Source organism: Eutrigla gurnardus, assembly GCF_963514095.1.
Source record: "Eutrigla gurnardus genome assembly, chromosome: 21".
NCBI classification, from domain to species: Eukaryota; Metazoa; Chordata; class Actinopteri; order Perciformes; family Triglidae; genus Eutrigla; species Eutrigla gurnardus.
The window spans coordinates 6,361,227-6,385,225 of record NC_139932.1 but is presented as its reverse complement, the minus strand read 5'-3'; the positions used below and the strand labels follow the sequence as shown (position 1 = coordinate 6,385,225).

The 23,999-nt window shown below is 41.4% G+C and overlaps 1 protein-coding gene across 7 annotated transcripts; it reads left to right on the top strand.

Moving 5' to 3' along the window:
- The first annotated feature begins 132 nt into the window (after nucleotides 1–132).
- Nucleotides 133–22,391, top strand: tbc1d30 (TBC1 domain family, member 30). 7 transcript variants are annotated; one of them, XM_084038877.1, is made up of 15 exons: nucleotides 133–845; nucleotides 3,238–3,402; nucleotides 9,456–9,517; nucleotides 9,696–9,761; nucleotides 10,471–10,596; nucleotides 11,431–11,616; nucleotides 11,819–11,888; nucleotides 12,630–12,728; nucleotides 12,836–13,004; nucleotides 13,645–13,750; nucleotides 13,831–13,937; nucleotides 14,788–14,927; nucleotides 16,056–16,283; nucleotides 17,175–17,255; nucleotides 19,050–22,391. In XM_084038877.1, the coding sequence occupies exons 1-15, from the start codon at nucleotides 344–346 to the stop codon at nucleotides 20,297–20,299; spliced, it is 3,357 nt and encodes a 1,118-aa protein (XP_083895003.1). In that variant the 5' UTR covers nucleotides 133–343; the 3' UTR covers nucleotides 20,300–22,391. The 7 variants fall into 7 exon arrangements, with proteins under 7 accessions (XP_083895003.1, XP_083895002.1, XP_083895005.1 ...); XM_084038876.1 differs by having other exon boundaries at nucleotides 12,630–12,740; XM_084038879.1 differs by lacking the exon at nucleotides 17,175–17,255.
- Nucleotides 22,392–23,999: the final 1,608 nt, after the last annotated feature.

The following is a 23,999-nucleotide window of genomic DNA, read 5'->3' as shown; positions in this document are numbered from 1 at the left end:
TGGTCAGTATATTTTTTACTCCTCCGTGATTGGCCAATCCACCAGCACCTGTCGCGCGACCTGAAGAAGTTTCGCAGCCGTTGAGAAATGTAGCCAGAGTGGGCTGGCTCATTGTTCAGTCTCGGAGGGGGGAGGCAGGGAACTCCAGGAAGGAAACTAAAGGCTGTCAAACGGGTCTCTACCTTTCCCGAGGTGAGGAATGGAGTGCTCCAGGAACTCTATCCTCCTCGAGACGCTCAAACTAAAAAACTTCTCAACTTCTGCTGTGTTGTCTGGAAAAATGACAACTCTCTCTTAGAAATAGCTGCTGGCGAAACGGAGAGTTAATTAAGCGTTGAAGAAAATGGCGTCTGAGGTGAATTTTAACGGGAACGAACTTTTGGAAGTTGACATATGTGACGGCGGCGTATGTTCAGAGGACGAGAGCGGCGTTTTTGTCAACTCTGCCGTCTCCCTCCGGGATGACTTTTCCGGCTTTCAGCAGTGGATGAGCCCCGCCGAGTCACCTAATGACACATCATCACCTCTGGGACCGCAGGTCCCCACCAGCGACCACGGAGCTCCGCCTGCCGCTCGCAGGACCAGCGCGGCCGGTGACAGTGACTCTGAGTTCCAGGCAGATGGAGTCAAATCTCTGAGGTCCTCCATAATGGACTGTCTGTTGGTGGAGCTTTATGAGACGTACAGTGGAGGCAGCCGGAGGAATTTGGACAGCTGGGACAGCTCTACCGAGGCGTCCGGCTCCGATGCGTTTCTGGGCCGCAGTAACACCGGGTCCAGCTTCCTCCAGGAGCTCCAGGAGAAGCACACCAGGAGGCATCAGATGAATTACCTGGCCCAGAAAGGTGAGGGGTGTGGCGGGTGTTTGTGCTCAGGGGCGGGGGCATGTCCTGTTTCTACTTTGGCATCCTGACAGCATCTGCTCAATTTACTCATCCATTAGTCTAAATCACGAAGGGGATTATTGCAATCTGAACGACATACAAACGCCCTCCAGCCTTAGAGCAAACAGGTTCGGGGTAATGTTTCCCCTGGCCCGCCTCCTAAATTACCATGTACATCATGTTGGAAAAGTATGATGGAGGCTCATCATATAGAGTCTTTGTCCTGTTATGTGTCTAATTATTCTCCATCTGTCTTAAACAAAAAGACTGAGATGTTACAATGTTTAAGTTACTTAACGCAGGTAGGAACAGCAATACTATGGTGGAGTAGACACAAAGTTGAGATTAAAACATAAATATATATCGCGTGGGCTGATATTTCTCTACAAGACATCTTAATAGAGTAAATGGGGAAAACATTTTGTTATTTTGGATATTTAATCTATGCCTGTGAGCTCCATATTATGCTAATACACGAGGCATACTTAAAAAAAACATTTTTGAATATTTTATTATTATTATATTTAAAGTGACATTGGATGGTATGACATTTAATGAGTAATACGTAAAATGATAGCAGAGAGAGAACAGGATGGGCTACATTATAGCAGTATGTGTGCAGACACTAATTCAACTTCAGCAATACTCCAATGTGTGCTATCCGGCGTCGCCTCGGAGTCTTGAAAGGCATGTTGCTGTGAGTGCCATGCTGCCATTGTTTCCTCTGTCAAAGTGGAATCCGACAGTAAACATAGCCCGGCCTGTGAGCTCAGTGATTTCCCTCTGCTCACGTGAGGCTCGATCAAGTTAAACAATGCAGAGGGCTGCCACTGAGGAAGAGGAAACGCTCTGATAATAACTAAAACATGTGAATACTTTGAATGTGCTTAGTCAGGGATCAAGCGTTTACATTCGGTGGTCAGCAGTGTGAGGTAAGAAGATCCTAATGCTCAAAGGGGGACCTTGCCATCCTGGGCATTGGCTGAAGGTGATCATGACCTTTTGACCTCCTGGTAGAAGAGTGGTAATATGTCAACATTGATATTGATATAAAAATGCAACCACTTTATTATCAGTCATTTGTTTTGATTAATTGTTTAGCCTTTGGAATGCAACATTATGACGCAAGCCAAGTGGTGGCTTGCAAAGATTTTAACTTATTTATAGTTTTTATAGTTTCTCCACCAACAATCACACAAAAGTCAAATAAATCACACAAAAAGCCAAAATATTATCATTTATTCACAACGTTTTGGTCTGTTCAACGTTCATCATCAAATCTTTATTCAAAGTGATATGAATGTGAAACGAAGGACAATAGCAAATCTGTATTTGTGTTTTTCGACTACAATGAGCAAATATTTGGTATTCACATTGATAGAAGACCTATGGGATTAACTAATTATAATGAATATAATTGATAACATTTTTGTCTAGTGATTTCTGTGCAAAACAATAGAGAAAGAAAAAGTATGAGATGTGATTTTTTTATTTTAGCCCAGAATGCTTCATTTGTAGCAGATGCCAGTTTAACCCATTATAAACTATTGGTGTTACCATTATTATTTAGTTTTTTTCCGTTTTTGTGCTTGTCTGCTTTAAAATGTAAATAATTGATTCTTGAGTTCAGTTCTATAAAAAACTTGAGCTCAAAATGTTTATATTTTGCAAGAAATATAACAAAAGCAAGGATGAACTGTGTCCCGCAGATCTGGTTGTGTTTCACATCTGTGTCACCTTCAATTGAAAACCAGATTTTCCTCAGCCGAAAACATTTAGTCTCCATAAATGTGGATTAGGGTGTGTGTTTATGTGGGCCAGTGTTCTGGTTTTCATTTCATCTTCGCCTGCAGCGTGGAAAACGAAAAAGCAACTGCAATATTCTGATCTAATTGTGGATTGCAGACATCACGTTATTTCAAACTATATTAAGTGGCTTTATTTAGAATACATATCTAGACAGACCTGAATAAATACTGGGCTGTTTCTGAGATGGATGTGAAAAACAGAAATATAAATACGATCAAGGAACCTAATTTCAAAAGAGATTTTCTATTATTTGCACTAATATTGCTTGAAATGTACCTTTTTTAAAGAGAGTTGACTCTCAAATGTACATCAGATACGTGCATTTGTGAAGTTTTGAGACAAAATTCACTGTAAGAAAAGAGATGAGTGATGCGTTTAAGTGCTGGTGAGAAAGTCTGACATCCATGTTTTTAGCTTGTGGAATTTCTGAAGGTAAAAAATAGTTTTTTTTTTTTTTTTTTAGAACAGTTTTAGGATTTCCAGCCTTTTTTCAGACACAGACATGAACATTTCTGTGTTTGTATCTTTGTGTTTGCTTTTTCAGCCCCGGAGGAGCTGCAGTCAATCATCCAGGAGGTGAAATATCGTACAGGCCGGCAGTCGGCCAAACTACTCCGCCAGCTGAAGAGACGGGACCAACTGTGCCACAAACTGCAGAAGAACTATGACATCATCACAGCTTGCCTTCAGGCTGTCTCACAAAAACGAAGTAAGAATACACAGTTCTTCCCTTTTTTTTTTTTTTTAAAAGGCCAGTCTCAAGGATGGTATCTCTTTATCTGCATATTAACCCGTACATCCTCTAGTAGGTTTACAACCAAATGAGAGCACAACATAGATATTTTCTAAGATGAAAATGTACTTCTCACAGGCTGTTCTCTCTCTCTAGAACTATTTCTCGGTGTCTAAGAAGAACTATTAGGACACAACTGCCTATTCATGTTTGTGGGAGCAAAATAGTCTCAAAAGTTTGTTTGGTTCCATAGAATTTTGTTCCCCAAAATCCAATTTCCTGGTTCAGTGCTGTGTAATACCCTGATGTAATTAAGGGGGAAAAACAACATAGACGCCTTACATCTTGTGTTTTCATACTGCCATGTGTTTCTATAAATCTTTGATGCGATCAGGTGCTCAGAGGCTAAAAAAGTAAACACATTTGGAAATAACATGGTGAATACATTTGCAGGGTACTGTAGATAAACAGGTTTTTACTCTATATAGGACCCTCCCTGTCCTCATATCATGGAGTATGGAAATAGCTCTCAGATTTACATAAGTGACTGTGACATACAGTAGACTCAAAGCACATAACTATGGGGGAATCATATGTTCATTTTCATATCAAAACAGCTTGTAAAATAATTTCAATTCACCCGACTGTTCTGTTATGTAAGAGAGTTTTGGAAACATAGTCTACAAAGGTAATTTTTCCTGGGAAGAGATTATGGATTAAGCCTCTTTCTATGAATGATCTATGAATATCTGGCCTGTACTAATTGGAATTTTTGTTAGAATGTGGGCTATAACCATGATGTCTACATATTTAAGGATGATTTCACTTTACTAGAACATTTTAACACAGTAATTTGACTTTAAACACTATCTTAGGAGTCCGAAAGCTGACATCTTTTCACAGAATTCATCTTATAAAAAGTAATGAAGATAATGAAAGTACTGAAAGGATTCTCTCCACAGTTGCCCAGAGTGTTTCAGTTTTTGCTGTTGATTGTTGTTGAACTCTTTACAGATAAAAAAAAAAGAGCAACAATTCAACGAAGTGAAATTGAAGAAATTTAGTTCTGATGTGGTTATTTTGCTTTGATTGTCGCCTTTTCTTTTTCTTTTTTAACATGCAGCATGATGGCTTGCAGGAGGTGGAGTATGCGATAATAAATGGGTTAATTGTAATGAGGCACTTACACACGGGGTCGTGCCATTATAGTCTGTATACTGTGGAGTCAACATGGCTGCTGTGGAAAGCTGCAGAGGCTAAACTGCATGCTACTCTGTTTGCATGTTACCTGCCATGTACATATACAGTGCTAAACAATGAACTTGAATAAACTTGTCATTAACATGTTTAAAACAACATGGAAGTTGCTGGTCTACCCCTGCCTCCATCAGTTAGTTTCTTCATGTTATTGTGTGACTATGGTGTTAGTTTTGGTTCACCAAAGTCACAATGACATAAATTAACTCTCCGATCAAGGCAAGACTAGCAATTTCCATGTTCTGTGAGCTAAAATCACTGTTTTTGTCAATGGAGTCTGGAACGTGGTTATAACGACTGCAGTTCCCTGTTGGAAAGGGCTGTCTGACAACAAGGTAAACCTCCTGTCTGATTCTCCAAACTGGAGGCGTGTCGACCACCACTGTAGGTAATTCACTGATGGATAAAACAACCCCACTTCTACACATCCAAACTATCCCTTTAATAGAAACTAGTTGCACTTATTGGATTCATGTTACATGTTTATCTTACAAAATAATGCCTATTGGAGTTTTAATAATTCTATGAAACATAAAAGAGTAAATATAGTGTACTGTCAGTAATATATATATATATATATATATATATATATATATATATATATATATATATATATATCTCCCCATTATGAAGGAATTGCAGCTACATTACATCAACAGGTCTCTGCATTTCACAGGAGCCTAAAGATGGCGTGAGTGATCAGAGCAGTTGAAACATCTAGAGACAAGAAAATGTATCATGATAGTTATTCAACATGATCATGAAGGCTGTTTGGAGGTATTGATTCTGAACATCATCAAGGCTGGATGTCTTTTCCATTCAGGAAGCACTTACTGCACCTGTACGCCTGAATCATAATGTCATGCATCATCGATTGAGTTTGCAAACTGCTCTCCATTTTTGGTGAAGTAGGTGACGAAGCAGGATCAGCACTTCTTAACTTTTAGGGGTTAGTGAGGTTTGCTGATGTCTGGCGGATAGTTGAATTGTAGGTAACATTTCTTGGTTGTATCCCAGGCAACGTTCTCCATCTAAAAGTGGTAAGTAGGAGAATTAAACCACCTGTGACATTCATATCTGGTTTAAACTTTCAGTTTATATTTCTAACAGCAGTATTCTAAGAATGTAATTGTTCATCCTGAGATGTGTTTTGGTATCTAAGAGTCTTTTTAGAATAATAATCAGCAACCATTTCTCTGCTTCCATGCAAAGTTTGATTAAACAACTAACGATTATTTTCATTATTGATTAATCTGATGGTTGTCCTTAGCTTGAGTAATTGTTTGTTTTATGAAATAGCATTCATCACAATATCCCAGAACCTAAGTTTCAATATTCAAATAGCTTGTTTTATCCAAGCAGAAGTAGAAATGTATTTATCTAGAAACTAAGAAAATGGGTGAATGTGAACTTGTGAGAAGCTAACTAGTGATTTTTATTTAATTGAAACAATGAATCTAGAAATTTGCTTCCAGCATATTTTCTGACACTTGTTTAATCAGCCATTAATTTCAACTCCACTTTGTTGAAAGGCCGCCTCTTTTTTGCAACTGCTCCTCTGTGATTGGTGCAGATTGAATCAGGACGATCAATAAGTGATAAAAGAGCCTACCTGGATCCACCTCACCAGTGATAAATAGCAGCGAGGTGTCCCCAATCATCTGTATGTCAGTGGTTAAACCTCAGTCAGTCATTTGACTGTGAATATAGTCTGGAGGAGCTGTGATGCAGCCAGACAGTAGAATCAGATTCTATTCATCATATATGTATTTACACTGCTTGGTTTAATTATCAGCTGGTCGATCAGTTTGTGGGTTAAGAAAACAAAAATCCGGCCCTGCTCTCCTGTCTCGCTTCTCCGCTCTCTCTCACCATTACCTCATCCCTCTGTATCTCCTCCCCACGCGCCTCTCCTTGCACCTCCTCCTGGTGACGCCACACCGGAGGAAGATGAGGAGGTGTGCAGCATCAGCACCACTAGAGCCCAGACATAAACCGTATGTCCTCCTGAAACCATCGGCTATTTGTGACATTTTCTGAACCCTATGTCTCGTTGACGTTAAGTCGCTTGAACGAGGCTTCCCGGACTGCTGCTCCACCGGGTGAGGGACGGAAGGCTGTCGCTCAGGTCGGAAACACAAGCTATACCGGAAGAGATTTTGAACGACGGGAATCCGTTGAATTGACCCGTTTTTAGCGCCTTGGAGGAGAGCGTTTAGAGGAACAGCTGCTTCTATCGGGATGATTTCCCCAATCGACAAGTGCGACGTGAAGGCGGATTATTAAAGCGGGACAGGACGATGGTTGGACGGGTTGAACGGCTTCATTCCCAATGAGGCAGGAGCGGCTCGCCGCCGCCGGCAGGAGGCCGAGGGCGGGCGCGAAGCAGCGGCAGCAGGGATCGGGAGGGGTCGGGAACATCATCAGCAACGTCCTGAAGAAACGGAACGGGATATCCAGGAGTGCGCCCCGGCTGCTCTGCACCCTAGAGCCAGGTGACAGCGGTTCATGGATCTATGGGGACGGGCGCTGCTGGTTCATTGTTTCAAACAATATCTGGAGACAGAGTAGTATCACACCGGAAGGGATGTAGCCTAAATATATTACCTGTCCATATGTTTGCCCATGGTTTTATAGGGGCGCGTTTACTGCCCTCACTCAAATAGTTCCCTTACTCTCATTTTCAGTGTATTTATTGGCAAGTAATTGTCATATCTGGTGCAATTATTATATTAGATTATCAGAATGATGGCTGATATATCATCACACTATCAGTGTGTATTCTATTTAAAAACAATGAATCACTGATAGATATTATATCCCCAGAAAGTCATAACCTGATTGAATGGGATGTTGAAGTTGTCAGCTGGTAATTACTTTATTTTGCTATATCACGAATGCTTTGCATGTATCATATTGGCAGTTTTAAAGTAATTATCCATTTTCCCCCAAAACATTTGACAATTTCAATATATATGGACATTTCAGGTTTTAGAGGGTTTGGTTACACTACAGTCTGGTGGCTAAAATGATAGGAAATATAACATTCTATATTTTTTATAATATATTTTGTGCCTAAAAGAGCTTTTTGTGTAGCATGTGTAGCATTAATAAATAAAAGAAAGAAGGAAAAGGGATTTGTGATATTTTATGGTTAATGCTTAAAATGGACAACAAAAATCCATCCATTTCATTCAGTCCAAATCTTCAATGTTGTTTATTTAGTTTAGTTTGTGTTTTTCTTCTTCTTTCCCTCCCTTTCTCCTTCCCTTCTCTCTTCCCCTTTCTATCTCCCCCTTTCCCTCTCTTCCTTTCATGACCTGATTCGTTCTTCCTCTCTCCCCCAGTAGCTAGTCTAAACATCCTCTAGCCGGTTTATTTTCAAGTATTTTCTCCCCTTGGTAGATTCATCAATCACTTGTTATACTCCAGCCTCTGGACCCCCACCTTTTGTCTACATACGTGTTTTGTATCAGCTGCTGGTGTAATCTGTGACAGGGAAGTAGGAGGGTTTTACGGTTAATCCTCTCCCAAAGCCGAGGGGAGAACTAGAATAAAGCCGCACGTTCATATGGCGCAGGGAATAACGACAGGGGAGGACCACGCAGGTTAAACACGTTTTGTCTTCTTGTGAGGACCTTGTTTTGTGGTGGACATTATACTGTTACCTGTAGAGCGATCGGCTGCCGTTTGAGCGACAGATGAATTGTCCAGAGGCTCTGCTGGAGACGGGAAGGGGAGAGAAATGGCCGCCGTTGGCCCAGAGCCCAAACGTGTCAGGACCTTCCCTCTTAACTTCAGATCAAAGTTTAATTTCCGTTCGGTCTTCGGGAGGGTTTAGCCTACTGCGCTAAATGTCCTCCGAGGATGTGCGTGCGAAGAGATTTGAAACGATTTCCCGTAAAGCGGAGATTGAAGCGCGGATTCAGCACCACGCGGAAATGGACAGCGACTGTTCAGTGAAGCGTCTCCGAGCACCGAACTCCGCTCAGAAAGCTAACGATTTAATCTGGAACCTGGAGCCTTAAATCCCCCGTTTGTTTTATACAATCGTTAGAGAAAGTTGAAGATGCATCTCTCTAACCGACCTTTTTATACGCGGGGAAAGTCCGCAGGCTGTCTCAATTCTGTTTAGCATATTTAAAGAATAAGCAACGGACGGATTTGACACAAGTTAATTAAATTGTTTGTTTGTTTGTCTTATGATAATGATTTAATTTTTGCATTCTTAAAATGTGCTCATATACAGCTGTTTAGCCTGCTAGACTCTCAGTTTCACATTCGTTTGATTTATCTTGCATTTTTTTAAGGTTTTGCAGCCAAATGAAAGGACTTACAGGGTCCAGACTCAAGTGAAAGGGGATCATGTTTGTACCGATTCAGCTTCCAACAACGTGGAGCAAACTCCCTCTGAGTATAAAGAGATGAAATGCTAGAAAACTTTAAAAATCTACCTGTATAGACCGACAATTTTGGCATATAGTGACATATATGATGCTTACATTGTGTGTTCATATTTAGGATGTTTTTTTTATTTAAGATTTCAGTTGCATCATATTCTAGAGAAGAGACATATTGTATACTATGTACTATGTATACGATCTACACATGCATATTGAAATATAGTAGAGGAAGAAAAAATGTCCTCTCTGTACAGAAACGTTGGGATGTTGACTAGAAGTAGTAGTATTAGCAGTAGCAGTAGTAGTAGAGTGAGTCACCCAGATCTGATTCCAGACCAGTCTGACCTGTTGTCTCTTGTTGGCGTGTAGGAGTTGACACCAGACTGAAGTTTACCATCGAACCATCGCTGGGAAAGAACGGATTCCAGCAGGTAAGAACTCAACTCACTGCTTCAGATGAAGATTGAACCTTTTCAGCACTCGATACCTCTTTTCCTCTTACCAACAATAAATAATGTATAATACATGAAGTATTAATATTTCAAAGCTGGGTCACACTGGGTTGAGTGGGAGTGTGCTGGTTAATTAAACCGTGTTTCTTCCCCACAGTGGTACGATGCCCTTAAAGCAGTGGCGAGGCTCCCTACTGGGATACCAAAGGAATGGAGGAAGAGGGTATGTTCAACACATGACATTGTTGACAGTGATTTTTCTTGTACTCACTGATGGAAGGAAAATGTAAGTAGTACATTATTTTGAAATAGTCAAATTAGCGGCAGCCTTGTAATTGTTGAACATTGTAATGTTCAGTAAAACTTCTTTATACGTTCTGAGCTACAACCTTTGTGTGTTCCTTTGAGCCAGAAATATATCTCATATAAACAGACATTTTGATAAATGAGGCCTTATGTTTTGCTCTTCTTTGTTTGTGTCTGTTTTGAAGCAAAAGAATGCAAAGACCCTGATTGTGCTCTCACAAGAAAAGTGTGTTTTCTTTATTATTGCCGACTCTGGCGAACCGAGTTTTACAGTCCTGAGAGAGACAGTGTTGTCCAAAGAATAATATGCAGAGGCACTCTGTCTACAACGCTGCATTCATCTCACATCATCACTTCATCTCTCGGGAGGAGAGTGAGAGGGGAATGGAAGTGATTACTTTCATCTTGTCAGGGGAGATGGACAATGAAATCTTGTCCTCGTTTTTTAACTTTCAAAACAAAATAAATCAGTGAATGAGGGGCCTCGAACACAAGAAACCTGAGAATATTCAAAGTTATAAATACTATCACTTAGTAGGGACCGTGAATGGAAATCTGTCCTATTGTTTGAAATTGTGTTTAGCTTTTGATATTCTTCTAGTATTGATGTGGTTCTTGTGTATCAGGTTTGGCTAACGCTAGCAGACCAGTACCTCCACAGTATCTCTATCGACTGGGAGAAGACGCTTCGTTTCGCCTTTAACGAGCGTAGCAACCCTGACGATGACTCCCTCGGCATCCAAATTGTCAAGGTAATCAGATGGTTTAGTCATGTTGAGGGTTGTGTGTATGTGCCAGTGACGAAGCCTTTCCAGTAGTATGCAGATAAAAATATCTGAGAAAAAAAAATCTTATCTTAATATCTATTTTAAAAGTGTTACCTTTTGTTTGCAAATAACCTTCTGATAGCCAATATTTTTACAGTTTGATAACTAATTTAGTACCAATGTTTCATCATTTCATAAATACACTGTGCTTGTGTTAGTTCCACATGTAGGATTTATGACCAGAGGTTTATCTGTATCTATCTTTCAACCATGTGTATTTGCTGACTGAAACAGAGCAATCTCTGACCATTAATGAAAACACTGACAATTATGACAGCAAAGACACAGACCTTGTGTTCTTTGACTTTTCTGTTTGTTTTAACTAGAGGAAGCGGACTATCTGAAATCCAATTTTAATAGTGTTTTATGATCTTTGACTATTGATCCACCTGTACTGGCAAAGACTCGTGATCTTCAGGAAGTGCACGACTGACATCATAGATAGCGATCATTAATGTTTTCCTACTAAGTACACATAAGCATGCTCTCCTATTAGAGGAAGAGCCAGTCCGGTAGAGGATGTTTGCTTGCAACGAGATGACGCATCATGGAAACAGCTCTTTTCTATTTCTCAGTGACTCACAGATTCAACATAATTTACCGTTTCCATCAACAGGGCAAAGTCCCATCATCTACGTCTCATCACTGTCTCCCTCTTAAATCTTTGAAACGATAATTCTTTATTATTTAATTTATTCTATACACGCGCTGATTTATAATATAATAATCCATACACATGTAAATCCTTCTAATGTGCAGGACCTGCACAGAACGGGCTGCAGTTCTTACTGTGGCCAGGAGGGGGAGCAGGACAGGGTGGTGCTGAAGAGGGTGCTGCTGGCGTACGCCCGCTGGAATAAAAGTGTGGGCTACTGCCAGGGATTCAACGTGCTGGCTGCACTCATACTGGAAGTTACAGAGGGCCATGAGAGTGATGCACTTAAGGTAAACACACACAGTAACAGTATTAACAGAAAATTAATCCAGATTTGTAAATTATGAACGTATGCTCAAAATTAAAGTTAAGCTGTATCTTTTTAATATAACCCACTGGTAATAATAGAATAAAACGATGACTTCCAGGTGGCGTTTCTGTTGTTTTCTGCCCTTTGATTAAATATTCACATCTTGTCCCTTCTATATTCAGGTGATGATCTATTTGATTGACAAAGTGCTGCCTGAGAGTTATTTTGCCAACAACCTGCGAGCATTGTCAGGTAAAAACAATGACGCACATACAGGCCAATTCACCTAGAAACTGAAGACAATTCTGAAAGAGCCGTGCTGTAACAACGTCAGCCCAGAAATAAACTACAAGTTTCATACTTCTGTATAAAAAAGTGCAGAATATGTTGTCCATTTTCAATAAAATATGTAGTTGCAGATCCATTAGAGACATATCATTCTTGTATTAGGAGGGTACAAGTCTCCTTGGATCTAGAGTTGAAAAGATTTCTCAACTGATAGAAAACAAAGTTCTGATTCAAAACTCTTGAAGTAAGTTTTTTTAAGCAAGAATGCAACAAAATTCACTCATTCCAGCTTCTCAGATGGGACTATTTGCCTGATGTCTTAATTGAATTCATTTAGGTTTTGCACCATTGATCATTGAAAACAAGCAATTAAATGATGTCACCTTGGGCTCTGGGAAATTCTGATGGGCATTTTCTATATATATCCTGACATTTTGTAGTCCAAAATGAGCGGCACATCAATGAAAAATTAAAATAATTAATGTTGTTTAGTATTCAGTAGCTAACAATAATGAGGTAGTTTTGTGTGAACATGTCAGTATCCAATAGGGAAAAAGCTAATTTATTAGAACAGACCGTAAGACAGCATTTACAGTGTGAATTAAAATGAGACAATGAAACATCCCCAGTACTTACAGATTTGTGTTTTAATCTGTGCTGTTGAACGTCAAACCAACTGTGTTTTAACCTGTCTGCTTGTGTCAGTGGACATGGCGGTGTTCAGAGACCTGCTGCGTCTAAAGCTGCCCAGACTGTCCCAGCACCTCCACCACCTTCAGAAAGCTGCCAACCGAGAGGCCGGAGGTACACGCCTGTGTATGTGTATTTGGTGCCAACAGCATGTACAGCTACCCAATGCTGGAGAAAATAGTATCGTCTGTAAAAAAAACTGTATGCCTGTGTTCTCTCAGGCAGCTACGAGCCTCCGTTGACCAACGTGTTCACTATGCAGTGGTTCCTCACCATGTTCGCCACCTGCCTGCCGGCACCGACCGTGCTGAAGATCTGGGACTCGGTTTTCTTCGAGGGTTCAGAGGTGCTGTTTCGGGTCGCCCTCGCCATCTGGGAGAGACTGGGAGAGTGAGTGGACCATTACAGAAACTGGGATTCGACTTTGGGTGTCCAAATGTGAATTTGATTGCTTTCATGCTCAAACTGAACGTCTTCCTCCTTTGCTGTCTCCCATCTTTTAAATGCTGCTTGTCTTCCTCCTTTCCTGTCTCCCATCTTTTAAATGCTGCTTGTCTTCCTCCTTTCCTGTCTCCCATCTTTTAAATGCTGCTTGTCTTCCTCCTTTCCTGTCTCCCATCTTTTAAACGCTGCTTGTCTTCCTTCTTTCCTGTCTCCCATCTTTTAAATGCGCTTGTCTTCCTCCTTTCCTGTGTCCCATCTTTTAAATGCTGCTTGTCTTCCTTCTTTCCTGTCTCCCATCTTTTAAATGCGCTTGTCTTCCTCCTTTCCTGTCTCCCATCTTTTAAATGCTGCTTGTCTTCCTCCTTTCCTGTGTCCCATCTTTTAAACGCTGCTTGTCTTCCTCCTTTCCTGTGTCCCATCTTTTAAACGCTGCTTGTCTTCCTCCTTTCCTGTCTCCCATCTTTTAAACGCTGCTTGTCTCCCTCCTTTCCTGTCTCCCATCTTTTAAATGCTGCTTGTCTCCCTCCTTTCCTGTGTCCCATCTTTTAAATGCTGCTTGTCTTCCTCCTTTCCCGTCTCTATCCAGGAGGATCGAGTACTGTCACTCAGCAGATGAGTTTTACAGCATTATGGGTTGTCTCACCCAGGAGATGCTGGAGCACAACCTCATCGATCCTCCTGAACTCATGCAGGTACGGCGTAACCCAAACTGCACACACCTGTTTAACCTCTTTAGTGATGTTTTCAAACGGATGTCTACCTACATTTTCAGGAGGTTTACGCCATGGCGGTGTTTCCTTTCCCTCAACTGGCTGAGCTGAGAGAGAAATACACCTACAACATCACTCCGTTCCCTACCTCAGTCAAATCCAGTGGCAGGTTTGTTCTGTCCTCATGCTGCACATGGCATTTTTCATTTGATTTCACCAGCTTACTGCACCTTTAAAAGTGAGGAAGAGGAACAATGTATTCTATGTTCTACTAGGAAGAGGTGAGTGACATGTTGCATAGTCCTGCTGACTGTGGGAGGTAATGCAAAAGTAGATGTATGTAGGTCACAAAACCTGAGTAAAATGTTTTGAAGTTGAGAAACATTGACTGTACTTGTAGAACTTGACGGGGTACCTTTAAACTAGAGTCTATGTGCAAAGTAAATGTGTACAGCTGCAGGGTGTAATTGCAGCCTTTAATGAAAAGTTAAAGAGAAAGTTTGGATGATGTTTTGAAGTGGGGTTGTACGAGGTACTATAGTCAGGAGCAAAGCAATGTGCTGCTGTGGACGGGGTAGTAAAACAGCAGTAAAACGTATTTGAGACACTTAAAAAGTCAATATCAGTTAAAGTGTGCCCTATATTTAGAATATTTTCACTGCTTTACCATCAGGCAGCCCATTATCTGTGCTCTCTCCTTTGATAAAATCAGTAATCGTACCTCTCAGAACACAGAAGCCGGTCTATGGCTTAGATTTCTGTGTTATTGTGTGACTTTGGTGTTTTAAAGGGTTAGTTTTGTATTTACCAAAGTAATTAAAACAAACTAACCTCCATGTTCTGCAAGGTAAAATGACTGTTCATGGCAAGATAAAGCGTAAACACAACATTTACTAGCGTTTACCATCATGAAAAATGTGAAGTAAAACATTCAGTTTACATGTGTATGTGTGAGATGGTGTTGATGGGAACAGTATTATAGAGGAAGCCGTGTTGATGATGATGTCATCTTTTTCTAGTGGCGGTCTGGGAGGCTGGGAGAGCGATGACGATGCCGACATGGATGATGAAGACTCCATGGTGACGGCTCTCGGTTGCCTGGGGCCCCTGGGGGGGCTACTAGCCCCGGAGCTGCAGCGGTACCAGAAACATCTAAAAGGTCAGTGCAGCCACACAAATTACACAAGATTATAGACGCCGGCAAAGTGGCTCAAGTTGTACAGCCGCCCCGAATCCTTGTGTTCTGCCCTGGATTTGACTGCAAGTACAAACTGTCTCTGATCTGTTTCCTCCAGACAAATCCCCACTTCCTCCTCCGTCAGCGGCTCTGCCAAAGATGGAGGGGGGGGGGGGACAGCCGGAGGGATTTAGTTAAAAACATTGGTTAAAATCTGGAACAGTAGTCGTTTCTCTCCAGAGAGATTTTAGAAGGAGTTCAGCTAGAAATTGGTGTTTAATTTAACCTCATAAGTAGATCTCAGTCCAACTCTTTGAGCTCAAATATTAACAGTTGAATTGTAGTAAACAAACTTAACCATCAGCTGCCTCCACAGTGCATCTTACACTGTGTGCTGCTGGGTCAGATTTGGTCTTTGCACCACAAAAGGAGAATGAGCTGCTGTAAATGTGATGGAAACGTCTGACCTTTTCTAGTAGTAAAGAGAAAACAAACAGGAATACACTGAAGTAGATATATCTCAACAACATGCACTTTTACCTCCTTCAGGCTGATTTTGTCAAGCAAAGGTTAAAAAACAGGAAAGGCTGTCCAAGTTTGATTGGATGCTTTCATGTGGATCCAAACTCTTTGAAATGTGTAGCTTTAGACTTCAGATTTCATTACTTTGGTCTGCAAAACTGTTTTTTTAATTCAAAACATTTGGTCTTTTAAATATAAAATAAATTCATCATGTCATCTTCTTCGGATTGCATCAAGAGGCTTTTTTATGTGGCACTTAGTTTTGTGGCTCAGCTGATCTTGATTAAAGGGGATGAAAGCAAAACTGGGCGAGCAAATAAGTAAGAAAAGGAGCTTAAACTGACCTAAAAAAGGCACATTGGTTTTGATCTGATTTGTCTGTTTTGCTGGAATGTTTCCTTCCGCTTTTTGAACTAAGCCCTTCCGCTCTAATCTTTGAATCTTGATTCCTTTTTCTATCAATCTTAGTGTTTAAAAGCCCAAATCACAGTGAAGTAGAAATTAGGTTAGGCACATAAGGAAAGTAAAGATTTGAGTGTTGGGACAAAGAACATGACATCAGTGTTTGGTCTTGTCTTCTTCCTCCAGACCAGCGAGGAGAGCAGGGGAACATCGCAGAGCTGAGCCCGGGAGCCGTGGGAGCTGGAGGGGGAGGAGGCGGAGGAGGCGGAGGAGGTGCCAGGGCGGAGCATCAAGCAGCGATCAACAGCATGATGATGGAGAGGATGAGCACCGACATCCACGCCCTGAAGAAGCAATATACACGCATCAAAAGACGGCAGCAGCAGCAGGCTATGCAACTCTACATACGCACAGGTGAGGTGGGGGGGAGAGTGATAACAATCATAATCATAACTTCAGTCATTTCCCACCATCTATTCTTCAAACAGTAACTGCTTTTTCTTTCTACAGTTTTACATTCACATGAATGCCAGTAGGGAAGCTCAAATGTCATTGAACGTTTCTCTCAGTGGTTCCCATTTGGGTGTCCATTTTTAAGTTACTATGAGGAACTTTTAACAGCTAACTAAGTGCTAACAGTGTTTACCTGAGGGGGAACCAGAGGGCGGTTGCTATGCTTCTGCTGTCCATTGAGATAGTGTCAGGAAGCTGTAACTGCCATATGAGAGCAGTGTAAAGCTCTGGTAACCACACACACGGAGGGAGAGCAACTTCATTCTGTGCTCAGCTCGTCCTTATTCCTCTATATCTTCACATAGCCAATAGTTGTTTGCTGCTCTATTTAACATGATCGAAATGTGAAATCCAGCTCCCTTTAATCCTAGTAACAGGCAAGACTTTACAGTAAATTTAGTGTTTGAAAGTTATAGATACGACGATGGACACGGCTTATACAGTGCTTGCGTTTACATAAAGTCTGCTGAAAGTTGCAGTTAATGTCCAAGTCTTTATTAAAAAGCGGTTCTTTGGGGCGGCCGTGGGCAGTGGTTAGGGCAGCCGCCCCATGTACAGAGGCTCAACGTCCTCGACGCGGTGATCCCAGGTTTGACTCCCGGCCCGGTGATCAGCTTCCCGCATGTCTTCTCCCTCTCTCTCCCTGTTTCCACACTGTCTCTATAGCCTATGGCAGAAAACATAATCCGGCGAGCATACACATGCAAAGCAAACGCTGATGAGGCCCTACTTTGGTAGAAGGACAGGAACACATCCACGAAGCAGAAAGTTAGGTGTTCTTTTGACTCGTAGGACCGGGACCTGAAGTGAGCACAAGTCCAAGGGTTTTCCAGGAGCATCGCAAGAGTGACAGTACCGACCACCACGCTGACGGTACTGGTGTGGAACCAAAGGCTCATCTGAAACTGGGTGTTCTGGGGCTCATTTCAGGCTCTCTAATGATTCCTTCATGTTTGAATCAAAGTAATTGAATGATTTAAGGAGGAGATAACAACAATCTGGTCAGAAAATGTTTTGTCAACCACATCACAAGTGTCTGCCGTGGTTCCAAAGAAAGATTTCCAGTTTACTTATTTTTTCCATTGGGTTTAGGATAAATGGGGGGAAAAATAAATAAACAAAGGTTAATACTTAACATTGTACAGCTTTAACTGTTGACCTGTATATTTTCACCAGTGAGTTTTCTCTTGATATCCCAAAGAGAAACAAACATTTGGGAATCTGGAGAGGGAACTACTGGCTAAAATATATTGAATCCTTTCCAGGTTGTTTAACTCCAAACACTAAATCTACAAACTCTGGTTCAAACTGGTGATAGTTTTGTTCTACTTGCAGGTGGCATATGCAATGTCTATATATCAGCTATATTCTATGTATTTGGAGACCCGTCACTACTGTACGCTAGACACCAGATGCAGAAATGAAGTTAAACATCAGTTAAAATACCAGAAAATTACAGATGTGATATGTTGTTAGTTATGGTATACCAGTGGTGGAAAGTTTTGTCAAGTATTATACCTCTTCTTTTTACTCCACTTTCCAGATTAAGATGAATACAAAATATACAATAATACAAATACATTATGATACATTACTGTATATTAATAACTCTTTATTGATCCCCAGAGAAAGTCATCAACTACCCATCGGTATATACAGTTATATACTTTTACTTGTAACAGTAGTTCCACCGCTGCTGTATATACTACATTTTTATAATTTTAATAATGACAAAACCCTGTGTGCTTAAAATGCACATATACTTCTGGAAAGCATCAGTTAATATTTCATTTTCGAGGACATCTCCAGTAGTGACGGATGTCTCCAATTATGTGATTAATTGTAATTATGTCTCCAAATTCATGTTTCTTCGGCTGTATTCTGTACTTTTATTCTGGTTTGGGTGATTTCCTATCTAACATTTTGTTAACAACCTCTACTTCCTTCTATTTAATATCCTCTCATCTCATGCTAGCATATGATTTATGATGATTGTATTACAGTATTACAGCCATTTTTCATGTTTCTCCATTTCAGATTCAAACATCTGTGCACACACACTGAAATACACTCTCAACTGTCTTTCCACACTAATCATCACTCGTGTGTATAAACACACTCTGTAAAGCAGCTTTCATAAACACATTTACATTTAGATAGTTTACTGGAACGACAATTTATTAGTGTACATATTATAAACACTAGAGACCTCAATATGCAAAGTAATGTCTCCTTCAGTGAGAGGCCTGATTGTAAATCCTGCAGCGCCCTCTGCTGTCTGATGGAGGCGCATCAAGCAGCTGACTGTTTCTAATGTGACTCAGCTGTTGCACCATCAAACAAAAGTGGTTCATTTTACTTCATGTACTTATTACTGATTCAATCTGACAGTTTTGTTGTGTCGATACATTTTTCATGGATCATGTTTAGTGGGTGGGAGGGTAGTTACTGTACTTGGCGAACAAAAAACAATTTCTTAAATTGATTCAGTTATTTGAACTGGTTGAAAACACAAGTCACTGTCACAGTAACCTCACTTCAAGACAAATGTGTTGCACTGTAGGTTTATAAGTTGGTATACACATGACTTACACTCATGAAACGACTGTTTTCTGCCTCTTTTTAATGATTTTATGTGCGTCTCCTCACTCTTCACCTCCCATCCAGACAAGTGCCCCGCCACCCGTGTCTTGGCCTCCCAACTCAACCCTTCCAGCTCCGTAATCAACCACCTCCTTCTGGGTCGGAAACCCCGCGCTGATCCACAGCCCTCCAGACCCACATCCACACTACCAGGGTCCAGACCTGCATCTCTGTCCCAGAGTCAGGGCTCCCCAGCCAGGCAGCACTGTGGCTCGCTGATCTCCAACAGTACTGGATCTCCAGGGAGCTCTGGAGGAGGCGCAGGCTCTCCTTGGCGTGCTCATGTCCGAGTACATCGAAGGAATATAGCCAGGGCCCGAGCACAACTGGGCTTTGGAGGTTCAGAGGAAAGGGAAGATGAGGAGGAGGAGGAGGAGGAGGAGGAGGAAGAAGAAGGAGAAGGATCGGCAAGATTTGAGGGTGAAGAGGAGAGTAAGATTGAGGAAAATGAGAGGGATGATGAGGAGCAGAAAGAGGGTAGCGACTCCTCCATGTCTCCATCTCCTGACCCCTCTGGTACACGGTCAGTGTCTGAAGAGGCTCCACAGGTTGCAGATGAGACAACAGAAGCAGAAGTATCGGAGGTGGTGGTGCAACTGGACTCCCTGGATCTAGAGGACTCCTCTAATCTGACCTCCCCCAACAACGCAGATCCAGATACACATCCAACATTACCAGAGTCTAAACCTGCAACCCAAGTCCCTCTCCTCCCTCCTCCGCCATCCTCAAACCGACACAAAGAGTCTGATTCCTCACGTTCAGAAAGAAACACCGCATCTGACAGACACTCCTCCATCGCTTCACCTCCACCTCACCACTCCTTGAACTCCACCCCGAGTCCGTCCCCCTCTCCAGTCCCTACATCGTCTTCTCTCGCTCCATCCTGCTCCTCCTCTCCTACACCACAATCCACCCCAACACCAAACTCCTCATCCTGCCTCCCGTCATCCCCTTCAGCTAACGGCTTCTCCTCTCTCACTCTTTCCTCATCCTCCACCTTTTACAAAACGTCCTCCCCCTCCCTTTCCTCTCTCTCCTCATTGTCCAGATCTCATTTATCCTCCTCCCCTTCAACCCCAGCGTTGTCCTCCACCTGCACTCCTAAGCAGCAGGTCTTTTCCCCGTTCCCTAGCGTGAAGCAGCCCAGGAGATCGGCAGCAGCCAGAAATCTCGGTCTCTACGGTCCTACATCCCGAACACCCACAGTCCACTTCCCTCAGCTCAGCCGCAACCTGAACCGCAGCAGCGCTGCCGGCACCACCGGGAGCCGGTGAAGACCCCTGCACACCCGAACTGATGATCGAAACACACAGTCGTTACATGATATAAAGCATCAATCTATAACCACACCGTGTTGCCTCCTGCATACTGAGAAAATAACCCATATCATATTTGAAGTAGATTGAAAGTTGTAGAAATGTCAAGTTCACACACGCGCAGAAAACACTCCATCATTTTTGGTGACATGTGAAAATGGTGGTTCACCTGATAAAGTGGTAATCCTGAACTCCACAAGCCATTCAAGACAAACATTTAAGAAAAAGTTGACTATTAAATGTGAAGGAACTGCTACTGTACTTCTAAGGAACACAGGAGTACAGGACTAAGTGTCAAGCCCGTAACTGGCCTATGCAGGTTTTCTTGACCATAATGTGTAGCCTACATGGTTAAAAAACAAAGAATTAGAAAAAGACATTGGATGTGAATCTTACAGGCTGTCTAAAAAGTTACATTGCATTTGTGCTGGACATCTGTGTCTCTTCAATAGTGTTGAAGAAAAAGAATTCTCCCTGGACTGAAACATAAACCTGACCTGAACAGATGCTTCCTTCTGGACTCAAACGGACCAACGTGAAGACACGATGAAGTTACTGTTTCCCTATGAGATAACACAATAGCCATCCAGTTGTTTCTATGCCAAGTATTTAAAGAAAATAACCCAATAAGCAAGAGATACCTAAGAACTGCTGTAAATGAAGGATAATAAAAACATAATGTATGTGCCCCAAGAAATCCTCCCAATCTTTAAGTGTTTGATGTCCTGGAGCACTTTTCCTTTCTTTATTCTCCGTCTGAAACTGCTGTTGAACAGGAGCAAATCTGTGCCAATTAATGGGAATCTGACTCTGAGACCAGCTTTGGCACCAATAATGTGTAAATGAGATGTGGCAAATCTACATATCAAGGCAGAAAAAATACTGTGCTCACATAACATAAAGCTGCACAGACCTCAGTGTTGATTCCCAATATTTTCAGTGTAGTCGATTTGTTAATTGTTAATGGGGACAAACCCAGTTTGCCTCTTTTAATTTCACGTCAGAAATCAACGCTGTCCATCAGTTTTTCTTAAGGGCAAGTATGAGCCAAGCTTTTAACGACATGTTTAGCTGATTTTTAAGTTCTCTTGATAGTACTGCCTATCTGAGACAAATATTCAGTTGGCCAATTTTAACTTCTTTTCTATGTTAAAATATTTGGTTTTCAACCTAACATTGTAGGTGGAAGTAGCATATTATTAGGTACTTTTCTATAATTGTGAATATTAAAAATAACCAAATATTCAACCAAAAATCCAGGTTATTCTGGAATGATTCTCTTTCGAACTATTTTGATTTCCATGCATAATTTAATGACTTTTAAATAGATTTCCTTCATCGCTCACTCTGGGGAAGAAATATAAGTGCGCACTGAGGCACCATGTCACTTCCGGTTGCCATGTTTGTTTCCGTTCGTAAACGGACGCGTGTGGAGCGCAATGAAAGTACCTGTGCGCTGTTGATTCCCATATATTCATATGACATTGACATGTTTAAACAGTCCTTAAAGTTACGTTAGAGGCACAAACTGAGGTTGTACTACTCTTAGCTTCTGAATATGTAAAAAATGAGATTTATCATGATGCTAGCAAGTGAAAATGGGGCCACTGAGAAGCTACAGAGCAGTTAGCATCGATTAGCTATGTTAGCCGACGTACACATTGTCACCCTCATGTGTTTAAACCAACAGTCATGTTGATGGAAATAAGTTTGGGCTGGCAAGTTCACAGAGAGACGGCTACTTACCGCTCAACTTGGTAAGCAACATCTTGTTTTGGGCATTTCTCTCGCTTTAGCTGCCCATGGTGATGCTGAACGTCACGGTGTTAGCATGTCACCAGGTCCAGTGATCATTTTGGGGACACATGGATGGTTTTGTCTTCTATTTTGTGTTTTATCCCCTTCCTCAGAACCATTAAGTGTCTGCAATTGTACACATTGTGATTTTCTTTCACAACCTTCATAAAAATGTTTGTTGCCTTGATGTTGCGTTCAGGAGCCACATGTCTGTGACTGTTGCGTTCTGCTAATTTTTTATTGTCAAAATAACTGAAGGTACGGAAGCCCTAAACGGCCATGCATACATATATTTTATTTCCTCCGTTTTTCCCGTGATAACGAGATAATTCCTCCGTTTTCCCGTGATAACGAGATAATTTTACTCCGTTTTCTCGTGATAACGAGATAATTTTTCACCCGTTTTCCAGTGATAACGAGATCATTTTGAAGTTCGGTAAAATTGGAAAGACAGAGTCGAACTTCCGGGATCAATAAATCAGAAGTGAAACGTTTTTCAAACACAAATGATGCCTCTGTCTCACCGTAATATCAAAGACTACGAGCTACAAGCACCAAAACTCCGATTTTTTACATAAATAAGCCGTCCTGCGAGCTGAACGGAGAACATTGATCTCCATGCGCAACCGGCAGCCGGGCGAGTGCGCAGGCACCGTCTGCAAATTGCAAGACAATAAATAACTCCACAGTTATACAGTAGGCTACAGAGACTCCAAAACCACTACACACATCAAGGGTCTCTTTATGGTCAGTTCGAATCTGTGAATATCTTTCCAACTTTACCGAATTTGAAATCTCGCCTATCACGTTTCATTTGTTATCTCGTTATCACGGGAAAACAGAAGAAAATTATCTCGTTATCACGAGAAAACGGATGAAAATTATCTCGTTATCACGAGAAAACGGACGAAATAAAATGTAAGTATGCATGGCTGTTTAGGGCTTCCGTATGAAGGAGCATTTTTTTGTGGTTCAAAGCTGACTGACTCTTAGCTGTAGTAACTTTGTTATTTCAACACATCTTATCATCGTATTTAATGACACCAACATGGTCACTGTTCCTGTTCACAGAGTTTAGTTTAACATTAAATGGCGACTGTTTTTGACGGATTGAATGAGTGAAGTCACGTTCAAGGGATATGACACCAAATGATCCTTGATTATTGTGAAGAGGGTTTTTTGTGGCACAACCACACTTCAAATAAAGAAATACCCTGAAGGAAGATACGTGTGTCAAGTTTCCTGGTTTTCTGTTTAAATGCTGTGTGTAGTACTATTAATCATGTGTAGTATTTCTGATTGTGAGGTTCTACTCTGACGTAAGCAGTTTGTGGTTACTTAACAACTATAAATGTCATAGTTTCAGATGTGTTACTTCCTCTGTACAGTTTAGCCTTTGTTGTATTATTTAACCAGTGTAGCTGCTGTGTTTCTTGTGTGTGTGTGTGATTGTGGCCCCATATACCGTGACATGATGTAGATTTTACTCTGCTGTTTATACCAACGTGGCTGTCGGTTTAAAACCGTATTTCTGGTGGTACCCGACAGTGATCCACCATATCACAATATATATTAACAGGATTTCTGGGATGATTAACACGATGAAGTAACTCCATTTGTCAGGAATTTGATTTACTGGCTTTGCCCGTGTGACTATTTTGTCCGTAAACATCCCACATACAGGAGTGAATGTTGTCAACAGAGAGTTTATCTTTCCTCACTAAACGGTTTGAGATGTCTGAATGTTCTCAGTGCATTTTATTGACTTTGGAAAAAACATTTTAAAGGGCAATGTGAAATGGAAAAACTGAGCGTGCTCCTCTTCCTGTCTCCACCTCCACCCTCTCAGTGTATCTGGTGA

What these genes read in the sequence shown, in the direction of transcription:
- tbc1d30 (XM_084038876.1), top strand. Translation starts at nt 344, where the DNA reads ATGGCGTCTGAGGTGAATTTTAACGGGAACGAACTTTTGGAAGTTGAC. An exon ending in TCGGCATCCAAATTGTCAAG is followed by an intron (nt 10,597 to 11,430) that starts GTAATCAGATGG and finishes TCTAATGTGCAG; the next exon opens with GACCTGCACAGAACGGGCTG. An exon ending in CAACCTGCGAGCATTGTCAG is followed by an intron (nt 11,889 to 12,629) that starts GTAAAAACAATG and finishes TGCTTGTGTCAG; the next exon opens with TGGACATGGCGGTGTTCAGA.